Source organism: Lissotriton helveticus, chromosome 11 (genome assembly GCF_964261635.1).
Source record: "Lissotriton helveticus chromosome 11, aLisHel1.1, whole genome shotgun sequence".
Classification (NCBI taxonomy): Eukaryota; Metazoa; Chordata; class Amphibia; order Caudata; family Salamandridae; genus Lissotriton; species Lissotriton helveticus.
Genome location: NC_136072.1, coordinates 1112150631 through 1112164979, shown reverse-complemented (window position 1 = coordinate 1112164979; position 14349 = coordinate 1112150631). Strand labels below are relative to the sequence as shown.

At 43.0% G+C, this 14349-nt stretch overlaps 1 protein-coding gene across 3 annotated transcripts in view; it reads left to right on the top strand.

Moving 5' to 3' along the window:
- The window catches only part of SLC2A11 (solute carrier family 2 member 11), a 405158-nt gene that overhangs the window by 336165 nt on the left and 54644 nt on the right, over positions 1 to 14349 (top strand). For all 3 annotated transcript variants that reach the window (XM_078667813.1, XM_078667812.1, XM_078667811.1), the window contains exons 2-5: positions 1358 to 1456; positions 9287 to 9447; positions 9606 to 9730; positions 12439 to 12568. In XM_078667813.1, the coding sequence (XP_078523939.1) occupies positions 1376 to 1456; positions 9287 to 9447; positions 9606 to 9730; positions 12439 to 12568 (497 nt within the window). In that variant the 5' untranslated portion in view covers positions 1358 to 1375. The remainder of the gene's footprint in view (positions 1 to 1357; positions 1457 to 9286; positions 9448 to 9605; positions 9731 to 12438; positions 12569 to 14349) is intronic.

The following is a 14349-nucleotide window of genomic DNA, read 5'->3' as shown; positions in this document are numbered from 1 at the left end:
TCTTTGTGAAGGGCCTTCCACTGCACAGTGACACCTGTGGCCATACATTTACATCCGTCTGAGCTAGAAACTATTTTTTGGGTTAACATTTGCAGGCTATTCAGCAGATGGTGGATTATGTGACAAATACAGCCAAGCCATGATTATGCTGAAAAACTGCAGCCACTGAATCTCTTAATTCCAGTAGCTGTGCCTGTATTAAAGAATGTTATTACCATGGAATGTATTGGAGGCAAACTCTCTCATACTCTTTAAACATGCCTACTTCAAATCGGAATATTCAGATGAAAGAGTTTCAATTGATTTAAGGCTGAAAAAGAATGATTGTGTGTAAGATAAAGTGCTGCTATAATGCCACAACATTTTCCTTTTTGTGCTACAAAATTCCCATTTTTTTTGCTGCAAACATTTGTAATCTATTACTCAATATCCTGGGGGCGGGGGAGGTGTATATTCAATTAATAGGACTTAGGGGTGTCTTTGGTAAAATGGTGGTAGGGGGGAATCTGAATTTATACAATGGTTGGCGGTATTAATAGATGAGCCAGAGGAGATTAGGTATTATTGGCCTTATTACAACTTTGGCTGTGTTCCAATGGGACCCCACTGCCACGGTCCCAGGTAGACCACCAAGGCTGTGGTGAGCCCGCCCACCAGATTGAGTTTAATCCAGGGTGTGCGGCGGTGCAGTGGCTGTCTCACGACGGCAGCTGTGTTTGGCTCATAGGAGAGCCTTATCCTACCTCCGCCGTGAAGGTGCCTGCAGCACCTTCCTGCATGGTATGGCATGCACCATGTCATGAATGCTCACCGTGCAGGAATGAGGGTGCAATTCCAGGGGGCCCTTAGAGTAGGCTGTGCTTGGAGAAATGAGACATGCAGAGCATGGAAAGGAAGGAAAGAGTCATTGAAAAGAAAAAGGAGATGTAGAAAATTGGAAGTTTTAAGTCAAAGCCAGTTTGAATGCAGGGTTTTTGGAATATTGTGGAGGCTTTCGGAGATAGCAGGTAAAACCATAGAAAAAAATTATTTGCATGTGTTGCACTATCATTGCAGGCCATGAAAACACCAGCACACACACACTACCATCCTGAGGGTAACTAGAATTCAAATAAATATGGTTTCATTTTCTCATCAAAGGCAATAGAAGGAAATTACAATACAGGAATGCTGTACTTTAAATGTTTATGCTCCTAAACATGAATACATTTGTGTAAAGTGATGCTTCCCGGGCAAGTAGCACTAGCCACGGTTGTTTTCCCTCACAGTGATTCAAGAGTCTCCTGTGAATGAACCACTAGGTGTGAAGAAACAAGTCAATAATGTGCGGCCCATCTTTCTCTGTTTCCACCCTTAGCTCCAAGCTCGTGTTTTGATGTTGACCGTGTGCGCTGCTGGCATCGGCGGCACCTTCCAGTATGGCTACAACCTCACAATCATCAACGCCCCGACAATGGTGAGTCTTGAACAGAGCTTTGCCAGGAGACGACCTCTTCAAACAATTATCAATGTCCCAACTATTGGGAGTCGTAGACTGAGATGGGTCACCCGATAACCAGTTCTAACTCCATGCCCCACACTGAGTTGCCCTAATCAACACCCCCAACAAAAGTTATTTGTGAAGTGAGCGGAGTCACATAACAGCCATTTCAAACTACCTGCCTAACCTACTTTGTATTCATTTACAACCCAACAATGGTGAGTGTTGAATTAAGCTCGGCCAGGGGACAACCACTGCAATCAGTTTCAATGCCCCTACTATTACAAGCCCTTACTAAGCTGTGCCACCCGAGAACTCGTTCACATTCCCTGCCCCATGCTGCGCTGTAGACATCAACACTCCCAGTTCTGAGCTCAGGAGCCGAAAACCAGTTCTAACTTCCTGCCTCATCCCACTTTGCAATCATCAGTGCCCCAACTATGGGGATCCCTGAACTAATCTGTGGTATGGAACATACTTCAAAGTTCCTGCCACTCTCTACCTCACAGTCATCAATGCTCCAACCTGTGCGAGTCCTGGACTCAGCTGAGGCGCTCTCTTTTCCTGCAACCTCTGGCATTGGTTAGACCTATTGCATCTGTAAGGATTGGTGGGTGTATGGCATGGGCTACTGACAGCCACTTCTCCCAAGGGCTGTTACGGGATGTTACAAATGTGTTGCCTTACAGTACTTTCTTGTTGCAAAAAACATTTAACCGGTAAATCCAGCTATTACATGCATTCCCGACCTCTTTTTGGCCATTTTTAGGTCTGGCGTTAGCCATGGCTTTTGATTTTACTATAGACAGACCTCTTCATCCATTGGCATTTTATTGTGTCCATCATAGTTTTATCAGCCTACTACAGCATGCGGCAAAGAGTCAGCCCAGTGCAGTCGTTAGCTAACTTCACTATGAGTTACAGGTTGTCTTCCTTCATTTGGATCACGTGCACACGCAAAGTAATTTCCTTCATTGCTTGGGACTTCTATGGCAATGTGTGTTTGATGAGCAATCTGTTTGCTTTTAGCCAATGTTGTTTTTTTTAATTTAGCAAGGCCCAGAAACTTCCTCATCAATACCGTTTTGCAAAAACCCTAACACACCAAAGACAAAATAGGATCTGCACTGACCAAGCAAAAAGCGCTAGTGGCTAACTCCAGACCTATTGGCTTTGCGAGTGCTTGCACTAGTCCTTGTGGCCTGCCTGGGAGAGATCGTTTATAATTGTAGCAGCTGCAGCAACATTAGTAGGTGCAGCCATCTTTATTAACTTAGACTTCATGTGCAGAGGCGTGACATCCTGCTGTGACGACCTTGTGAATTCAGAGTTTATAAGTTTTGTTTGTCAACATGAAAACATTTCTGAGGAAGACAGGTGTGTCACTGATATGCCAGATTAGAAGAAAAAAAACAGTCATCAGCAGATGCCCTGGGGAGGTTTCACACCCTGGAATGGACATAGACTGCACAGATCCCCCATACAATTGGCTGGAAACCTTCTCTCTGCAGGAGTTTCCAGTTACTGTTTGCACACTCTGTGATATCTGCTCCTCACCGGGTGAAAGGAGCTGATATTGTGTGGCATATGGTGGCCCTGTGTGAGATGGACGGTCTGGTGTTCTAATTAAGCAATATTATCCAGGTGTCAGGGCACTCCTTGGCAGATACCCAGTGGAGTGGACTTCGCCCTGATCCTACGCCACTCCTGTGAATATTTACTTTGCAGTGCTAATCCCCGTACTTAACAGTGCTATTATAAACCGGACCTTTGAACTATGATTTACACAATTGATTGTTAGCTTTTGCGTCTTTTTATGGTTCTTTATTGTTGAGGGTTACATGAAGGATACCGATTTGGTTTTGGTGATTAGGCTCTGGCGTGTTTTTGTTCTTGAGCAACATGAGTTTTCTATTGAAATACATTAAAGTGAGTGAATGCTCTTGAGGGTTACATCAATGGTTGATAAAAACATTTTCTTAAAATGTAAATGCTTGGTTGTTGATATCACATTCATTTTAGGAATTGTAAAACATTCTATGGGGATTTCGCCAAACCCAGCATGAAACTTAAGGCTCTGGCACCAGTTCTTTTCAGTAAAACAATTCACAGTCCAACGCGAAAAATCAGACAGACCCTTCTACTTCTGTTCTGCCTTGCTGTCCATATTATATTGCGGTTTTGTACTCCAGGGCGCAGGACTGAGTACATGTAAGACTCCATACACATATTATAAGGAATAACAGTATTCTTTATCTGGTTATTAAGTGTTATGGGTCATTCTATTTCTAAAACATTTCAGGTAAGTTGTCAACGGGTTAATAAAGTAACTAAAACACAGTACAATTCTAAAGCCCACCACCTCCTCCCATAGGCGCTCACCTGAACCAGGCAGCTATTTTAAAACAAAGTGAAGCCTATTACGTATCACAATACAATGTTTTTGTACATTTATAATATCTATGCCAAGTAATACCCAATTGAAAGGCTGATAGACCTCACTTCAAGACATTTTTCAAGAAGGCATCCCTCCTGGGCACACAAAGCACCGCACAACTAGGACAGTATCTCAATAGACTCTTCATACTCCGCATAACACTTTGGCTCATAAAACCACAATACAATTTAGACCTGGGATACCCTGTCCCATCATCAAGCACTACTTCTAGCAAACCCCTTCAGTTTCTCAAGTCATTTCAAAAGTTTCTCATCAGTGAGAAACCTTTGCATACACATTTCCTTGGCGATAAGCCCATTAAAAAAAACACATTTTACTGTATTTTTTTCATCACAAAGTAGATATACAATAATATCATTGTAATACCAGTATTCACTGACCAATCAGGAGCACAATTTTAACACCAACAATATCCATGCGCTATTCTAGACACATAGATTGTCAATCTCCCCTACTAGCACAGTATTTTTGGGTTTGTGTGGGGTTGGATGTTTGTGGCATGTCGAGAGTGCCACTCCTCTCCAGAAGCAAATCTGTCCCCTCCCCTCAGACGTGTACATCATCCCGCAATTTTTCATTAGTCCGAACCATTTCCAACCGGATTGCATCTTGTAGGGACCATTCGAGATATCTTTATACCACAGTTGTAGTGAAGGGCTATCGGTTGCATTAATTGGATTGTTAGCCTACATTTGGCAAATACCCGCAGAAAATATATAATCTTTACTCTTTACGCTTATCTTCCCTTCGTAGGTATAGGATGCAACACCAATATAGATTGGGTCAAAGAGCAATCTATCCGTACTCCTGGAACCAGTGCCAGAGCCTTCACGATCTTCGCCAAATATTCACTAAACACTGGGAAAGCCCAAATCAAATGCATAAAATCTGGACCACTAAGGAGGCATTGGCACATTTGTCCAATTGAGTCTGATATATTTAACTGAGAGTTTGTTGTGAAAGGTACGCCTTGTGTAACATGGTAAATTGAGCCCGGCTGAAGCAGGCTTTGCAGCAAGCTGTTTTGTGATATTGTAGTACTCTAACCCACTCTGGGGCTGTGAATGGAGTTGCCCAGTCTCTTTCCCACATGGCACAAACCTTCAGATGTTCTGATTTCCGATCTTGTATCAATGCTGTATATAGGCAGGAGACTCTCCTACCCTCATCGGCGAGGTCCGCAATCCCCTGCAGTGTTGCAGATTCCTGCTGGCACCATGGGAACCCTCTCCAGCATCGCCAAGCTGTGACCGTCCTCTTGGTAAATGTTAGAAACTGGCCTGGACCCAACTAGAATTTTCTTCTAGCCTCGTCAATCAAAATAAAGTCCTCTCCTCATATAGATCCCTTAGGTCGCTACATCCGCCCTCCAGCCTGCCCTCTCTGTCATCCGTTTTATCCTGTGGAAGAAAGGCAAATCCCCAATTTACATATCTGACAGGAAAGGGGATTCCCTCCAACACACGTTTGCAATATTGATCTCGGATTTGAGTCATCAAGACCAGAAGGTAGGGGACTGGTTGCTCTGCCAGATGCGCTGTTCCCAAAGATTCTACGGCATTCCGTCCTGCCAGGAGGCCTCGTTCCCTGTTGATGCCCTCTTCTCTCGAGTGGCAGGTGCTGCATCTTTAATGCAAAGTTGTAGCATTCATAATCTGCCACTGTTAAGTCTCACTTTGCATAAGGTAGTTTAAGTGGAATAGGTTTCATTCTTTTTTGTGATCCGCCCCGTAGGAGAATGGTCAGTATGGTATCTAGTCTACGGAATACAGTTAGAACAAAATTTGTGATTCCCTATTTTGCGCAGTTTGCGTTTCCCTAAATGCTATTCTAGTAGCCATCGCAAATTGCAATATTGCTTTAACGAATCTCAAATTACCACCAACTTCAAGTTGGTGGTAATTTGCGATTTTCTAGAAAAATGCACGTTTTTGCATTTGTCAAAGTGCCATGTGGCTCACATACATGACCTTAGGGCTTGTATGTGCGCCACATGTGCACACATGCACATTTCAGGGGTGTAACAGGGTGTCCTTTTGGAGCCTTGCATCCTTGAAATTGCATGCGCAATTTGCGAGTACCTATTGGGTACTCACAAATTGCGCATGCAATTCCTATTAATTCCTATGGGCCCCTTGGCCCATAGATATGAATGGGAAGCCATTCTTATTTGCGAGTCGCAATTAAGGAATGCGTAGGAATCGCAAAATATTAACAGATTCCTACATACATTGCATTTTGCGAGTCTATAATAGCGAATCGGTAAAATTTACTATTATAGATTCGCAAAATGTAATGTTGATACATCTGGCCCTTTCTACCCTACATTGCACACTATGATTTTGTGATCGCAAACGGTGTAATTTTCTGCGAATTTCGCCTTTTGTGATTGCAATTTTGCTTGATACATCTGGCCCTACATTGTACACTATGATTTTGCGATCGCAATTTTGCTTGATACATCTGGCCATTTCTATGGAGTGATCGGACGGAGGGCCTCCACCGCCAGGTTCACCGAGTGCAGCCGGTACCAAGAGTCACATTGCTGTGTCACTCTTTATTTTTCGGGTCTTCTCGTCCTCTCTGAGGTACGTAGCTTGGGGTGGTCAATCTCCCGCCCTCCATGCCTTCAGTCGCTGTCCGGGCAGCCCATCTGGGGTCTCGATTGCCGCTGCAGACCGCAGATGCACTGCGCCGTTTACATCGAGGGATTCAGTTGGGCTCACCGGTGCAGGTTCCCGGTCGACACTGGCTTTGCTGGGTCTCGGGAAGTTGGGTCTGGTGATCGGACCTCCTCCTGCACTGAGGGAATTCTTCGAGGCTCCCGACCGTCGAGTCAGTGTGGGACAGCTTCGCGGGGCTCGGCCAAACAGGCGAGTCCGCGGCTTTCATGTAGTTTTATGCCCGATGCAGGACGCAGCGTTTCTGAACCCTCAGAGATGGCCAAATCGCTTTCAACCACCTCCCCTGCTACGTGTCTTCATGGGTCGTGAACTATGGCGGTGGGTACAGAGTCATTAGTTGGATTAATTATCGGTGAGCATATAATACGAGAGGAGCTACTGTAACCTCAGTTCATGTCGATTCGTAGCCACGCCCCCGACCACCACACTTTAAAGAACAGCTGCCCTGGTTTGTTGGTCAGCTATGGCACCCCACTAGGTTTGCAAATCCAGGGAGAACTTTTTGGCTCCTGTCTTACTTCAGTAGAAGCAGTATTTTGAGGTCTTTGGCAGTCTACTTTTTTCTGTGCAGTATTTTGCAACTCACTTTCTTTAGCACCAACCTACGACATTTTAATTTTGTACCTGGTGAAAATGTGTGTGCCTCGTAAGGGACACACATTTTGACACCCTTACTAATTAATATTGTTTGTTCCTCTTGTTATCTATTTTTTTCGTCTTTTCCGCTTCTGTGAGTCCTCTGTTCCTGAGACAGAATACATGTTTACTTTTACTGAAGCTCTTGAGTTGCATCACTTCTGTTCTGACTTACATGGCTGAGTGTCAGCCTTCACTTCTCCTCAGAGTTGTACATGCAAGCTTGTTACTTGCCATGTCCTAATGATGATCCTATAAATGACCTCATGCCATGGATTTAAATATTTGTTAGTATTTGTGAATGCATTCTGGTCAGAAGCCATACTCATATTTACAGACTTATCACATAACTGTTTTTTCTCACTGTGTGACGACTAGGAGCACCAAGAAAGTGCTACATTTTATGTTATAAATGCTTACCTATTGATTAAAAGCAAGCACACTGCTTGAACACCTACATAGTCTGTTTCCTTGTTTACAGTAAATAATGTTGGAATGCCAGCCAGCAGTCGCTGAGATCAACTTACACACATAAGAAAATATTACAGGCACCACTTGTTTGTAATGTTTACCCATGCACTGCTGGTGCTCAGGGTGTGATAATACTACTATCTCTCGTTTCCTGCTTAGGAGGTCACTGAGGTCACTTCAACCTTTCAAGGAACTGATATGCTAAGAGTCTTGGGTCTAAAAAACATGGCACTCAATCCCCTAAGAGGTTTAAGAAATAGGCAAGGTCAGTAACCAAAGACGTGTAAGGAAGAAATCTGACCAGGAGAGATTGTGCATCCCTTATTCAGAATTTGGGATGTGACAGAACCGTGGCCAACCCATTTGGTGCAGAAAAGGGTATTCAATAGCTAAATTCCTTAAAACTGCTAAGCATTTATGGGGCACTCATGGATATCAACCACCAATGTACCCATAGAGGGCCAATGTAGAGAATGATACAGACCCTCCTTCCCCGGACTGTTTCCTGAGGGTTTCTGAGCCCAACGTTGTGCTGCAGACACAATGGGAGCAAAGAACCGACGTGCTTAGCCTGCACAGCAGAGCAGTGTACGTGGACCTGAAGCCCCCTCACAGGATCACGAGAGCGGCCAAAACCTGGAATTCTCTCCCCACTCACCTCCGCCTTACACAGAACCACCTCTCCTTCAGAAAGCAGCTAAAAACCTGGCTTTTCGATAAGTAACACACCCACCCTCCCTCAAGCGCCTTGAGACCCTCTGGGTGAGTAGTGCGCTATACAATTTTTTGGAACTTGAACTTGAACTAGGTCTGAACAAAGATCAGACTGACCAATATGCAATAAACAGTGCTTAAGTATATCTACTTTGTTCATTACTTCTTTTCCAAGTAAGATGGTTTCTTCATTGCTAAGATCCATTTCCTCTATGCTTTCGTTACATTTGAAAAACAAATTCCTGTTATCCCTATATTGTGCAGTCATGAATAACATAACAACCTTTCTTCACTGACAATATCGAGCACATTCTGAAGTGTAGGCAGTATAGGCTCATTATTACCCGTTTGTGTGCTTAGCACACTACATCCCTTGCATTATCAGTTATTTTGATGCCAAATCCTAGTAATGCTAGTTGTATGGTGATTTTGCTTACCTGTGATGCCCTCCTCAGCCATTTCCAATCTTAAAATACTAGTCGACGGTTCAGCGGCTTATACCTAACAACATTTGTATGGGGAAAACTGGTCAGAAAGATGGAACATGCACATAAATAAGATGTTCTAACTCAGACTCCACATGTTATGTCGCATTCCTAGCAGTAAACAACATGTATTAATTCTGCCCCTGGGACCAACCACATTGTTAGCAGAACTGCTGCACTGTATTTCCGGGGTGCTCAGAAAGTGGTCCTAAATGTTTCCAAGGGCCAAGTTTCATGCAATTAATGTTTTCTTAGCTCTTGTTTTTATTGGCCACTGAGTGATATTGAGGATGTTGTGTTTGAAGAAGTAGATTACTCTTGACCGCTTAGTACTGAGAATACTGTTCCTCTCTTTCAGCACATTCAGAAGTTTGTGAATCAAACGTGGTTGGATCGCACGGGCAATGTCCTGGAGAGCTACATCATTACTCTTATTTGGTCGATCATTGTGTCTGTATACCCCCTCGGGGGCTTCCTAGGGGCTCTGCTGGCCGGACCCATGGCTATCCGACTGGGAAGGTAAGGCTGTGTTGATCGGCTTATCAGGCACACAAAGTGCGTCAGTATGCTTGATTAACATTTGAATCTCAGACATAAACATCTCTGAGCGTTGAATTGTGAAACCTACAAGGTCAGGCAGTGCTGTCCCTTATCCTTTTCTATTTTTGCCCTTTAAGGAAAAATTCGCTGCTTTTCAACAACCTGTTTGTGATCATCGCTGCCGTGCTCTGTGGGTTCAGCCAGCTTGCCAAGTCTTTTGAGATGATCGTGCTGGGAAGGATCTTTGCTGGGATCAATTCTGGTGCGTATGGTTTGGTCTTTGTTGGCTTGGCGCTGGGTCTTATATCACACCTGTGCAGTGTCCCCTAGGCGACATATTGAGGCAGTGCCTGAGCAATGCTGCACAGCAGGGCTCAGTTAGACTGTATCCTGCACCAGTTAAATCTTGTCCATTTGGCTAGAGACGTTGTCAATTCTACCTTTTATGGATTGATGGCATATTGTAAAGAGGGAAAGTAACATATAGCGCAGAAGGAGGGATTTTGTGTGTTACATATGAGGTGTGGCTGATTTGAAGAGCATTATCGTGGTTTTTAACTTTATGGTGTATTGCAAAATGAAGTTAGAATGGAGGCTTCCTTATTCCATGTATTCATATGTTACATGTTTAGTATATGCCTGCATGTCGACGGATACACCATGCTTCAACCTTGAGCTTTATTTACATTTGCAAGGCATTGCAATCTTGTACTTGAAATCCAGTTCATTCAAAAGGACTAAACCAGGATTCCAGCTTCAAGAAAGGGCTACTTTATAATGCAAAAGTCTATCATTGGAAGTGTATTGTCCAGTGATCTTAAACCGGCTCGTTATCCCATCTTCAGCATAGTGGTTCCTACTGCTCGGCGTGCGATGTAAGCTCTGTCATACCAAGCAATGGATCAACAGTGACACAGTTGGAAGGCCAGAAAGTAACACTTACAGGATGACTACATGAAACTGCATCACCGTCTTTAGAAGCTACTGCTGTCTCTAGTTTGTGTTTTACTAAACCAAAGAAGTGATGGTTACATATTAGATATCACCTTTAATGCTTTACTTCGAAACACTGTATCAGAATTGAGTGAGGACCAATGGAGAGCTTTCAAATGTGGTGGAACTGGGAGCGTATAGAGGGAGGCCTCAGAAATTAATGTTTGAAGGACATCTAGGTGGATAGAAATACAGTGAGTGGCATCAGACAAGGAGGGAGTGTGATTAGAATAAGCACAGTATCCTCTTGTATTTTTTCCTTAACGTCTTAGACCCATGTGGGAATCAGTATACTTGACAACACAAGTGAAAAGTGTATTATATTTCGAGAGATACGCGTCACAGTTGGTTTTGTGTCATAACAGTTCAGACTATCTATCTATCTATCTATCTATCTATCTATCTATAAATATATATATATTTATATGGTATTGTGTATTGTGTCATAACAGTTCAGACTATCTATCTATCTATCTATCTATCTATATATATCTATATCTATATATATATATATATATATATCTATATATATATATATATATATATATATATCTATATATATATAGATATATATATATATATATATATATATATAGATATATATATATATATATATATATATATATATATATCTATATATATATAGATATATATATTGAAGCTCCAAGTTGTACCGGTAATCCCAGGGCACTCTTAACAGCGGGTGCAGGCTCCACGCCGATACTCGTGAAAAATATTCCAGCTCATGAACCGTTTCATTCAGGAAACGAAAAGCGCACTCCAGGGGTAAAGCAGCAAAGTTTATTCAGCCCACAAACACTCGTGCAACACATGTTGCACGAGTGTTTGTGGGCTGAATAAACTTTGCTGCTTTACCCCTGGAGTGCGCTTTTCGTTTCCTGAATGAAACGGTTCATGAGCTGGAATATATATATATATATATATATATTTATGGATAGATAGATAGATAGATAGTCTGAACTGTTATGACACAAAACCAACTGTGACGCGTATCTCTCGAAATATAATACACTTTTCACTTGTGTTGTCAAGTATACTGATTCCCACATGGGTCTAAGACGTTAAGGAAAAAATACAAGAGGATACTGTGCTTATTCTAATCACACTCCCTCCTTGTCTGATGCCACTCACTGTATTTCTATCCACCTAGATGCCCTTCAAACATTAATTTCTGAGGCCTCCCTCTATACGCTCCCAGTTCCACCACATTTGAAAGCTCTCCATTGGTCCTCACTCAATTATATATTGATATATATATATATTATCTTTACTTTTTGCATTTCTCTAGTTTTAGAGATCTTAGTACAACTCAACTGGAGTTTGAAATGAATGTGGCTTAGTTCACAACAGAAGGCTTTTACTAAGATTAGGGAAGAAAGGGCCTCAATTGGGTGTTTTCTTGTTGATAGACATAAAGAATGGCAAGGATAAGGAAGGAACACAGAAAAAACACTTACCCATGGTTGTTGTGATTGTGTTTTGGAGACGGTAGTATGAGAACTCAATAGATTCGTAATGTACTTTGGACAACTAGAGCCTTGAGCATGTGCACAAGGTACAGCAGTTCTTATTTATTCAGTATTTTCTGGAAAATGTAAAGGTGTGTATATATGGACCTTAGGAAGCACTTAATGGTAGAGTCCTTTGTGATGGGCAGTGAGGGTTGAGACCTTGAAGAGCAAAGAGTGTGCAGAACAAGAAGGGAATCAGTGGAAAAAGACAATTGGAAAGAGAAAATAACCTTGGGAAGGAAGTACAGGGTAGTCTTCTGACTCACACTTGCATTTTTTAATCCAAGCGATGGGATTCTGGTGAAGTGTTATAAAAAGAATTCAGGACAGCTAGCTGCCATTTGTACCATAAATGTCGACAATTCATGTAAACATTTATATTTCATATCTTTTCATACTACGACCTTAATGCTAACATTGGTCTTATGCCTCTATTTCTGCTCAGGTGTAAGCATGAACATCCAGCCAATGTATCTCGGGGAGAGTGCGCCAAAGAAATTTCGAGGAGCAGTAGCAATGACCTCTGCCACCTTCACCGCATTGGGGCTGGTCCTGGGACAGGTGGTAGGACTCAGGTGAAACATGCCTAGACTCGAAATGTATGGGAGATTAAGGAATAAGTGTGGGGTCTGTAACCATATATCTCATTTGTATTGTTATACTTAATTTTTTTTTTTTTTATTGTTTTAATTCTTTTTATTTGACAAAACAACAAAAAGCTCAGCATTACAGGTAGCAATTTGACAACAGTCAGGTACATCACAGATGCTCATTACAATTGGCGTATCAGTCCGAGACATTCCAACATTATTATAACTCGCCCTCTGCATCCAGGGAGCCCCGCGGCCTCTCCTCCTTCTGGCGTAATTCAACAGTGGGAGACAAGCATATTTCGCCTCGATATGTTATCCAAGCTGCCTACTTACGGTCCCATTTTTCAGGGCAACCCTGTTTTCAAAGTCGTCTTTCTCTGCTATCATAGCCTTGTCCATGTCGACTACCCATCTTTTTATCAATGGTGGTTCCTCGACTCCCTATTTCTGGGCAATGTTCTGTTTTGCGAGGGCACACCCCAATGAGACCCAGGATTGTTCGGTATGGGTTAGGTGGGTGCCTTCCCATATATTTAATAAGCAGAAGTTCAGGAAGGCGTTCCTCCCCCAGACACCCCTCCCCCCCACACACATTTTCCATTTTAGACATAACCGCAGCCTAGTATGTTTGGACGGCCGGTCATTCCTACAATGTGTGGAAAAAGGCTCCCTCTTGGGAACATTTTCGGAGGCAATATATGTCCGTCCTCCTCCCCATCTTAACCGGGGTTCTCACGGCCAGGCAGACTCGATGTAGAATTTTGAGTTGAACCAATTTGAGTCTCATGGGGATGGCGATTTCCCAGTGGGAGGCCAGTGCGTCCCGCCAGTCTTCTTCCTCTATGTCTCCCACATCCACCTCCTATTGCTGTCTAATGTGTGTCAACAAATCCGGTTGATTATTAATTCACTTCTTATATGTTAAAGATATGGCCTTCTTGGGCATAGGAACTAGTAGCAATCTATCTTCTAGAGGGAATGCTTCAGGTAGAGAGCTTCCCTCAGGTATCGCTATTTTCATGGGGTGACTGATCTGGAGGTATCTGAAGGTTTCAGAATGCGCCATTTGATATTCTTTCTGTAGATCTGAAAATGATATCAGCCCCTTTTTGGTCCAAATGTCTTCCACAACTGAGAAGCCTATTAGGTCCTATTTATCAAATCCGGGACAAGCGCTCAGTCTGCCTAACTATTCGGGCCCCCATAGTGGGGTTACTTGTGTGATCTTTTTATGCCACCCTATTTTTTTAGTAACCCATTGCCAAATTTCTATAGAGCGGGCTGTGGGGCCTGTAAGTTGTAGGCTTTTGGGATTCGTGTAGAGGGCTCTACGATATCCCCCCTTTCCCATTAGCCATCTATCTGTATGAAGGCTTGGTTCACTTTGCGGACAGTGGACCCAGCGATTGATAACCGTCAATTGGGACGCCCAGTAGTATAGCTTGAGATCGGGTAGAGCGATCCTACCATCATACCATCCCCCGTCAGTTTCTGCATTGCAATACGTGGTGCCCTCCCATCCCACAGCAGAGTTCGCACTGCACTTTCAATGTTCGTAAAATAGGAATCTGGGACCTTATAGGGAGTGTTTTGCAGTGTATATAGAAGTGAGGCAATGCCAACATTTTAAAAAGAGCTTCCTATCCCAGCAGGGTCAGTGGGAGGGCTCGCCAGTGTCGAACATCAGTGCGCAGGCGAGTTAATGGCCCCTGTAAATCAGTGTCATAGAATAATGTTGGGTCGGTGGTTACGTAGATTCCTAA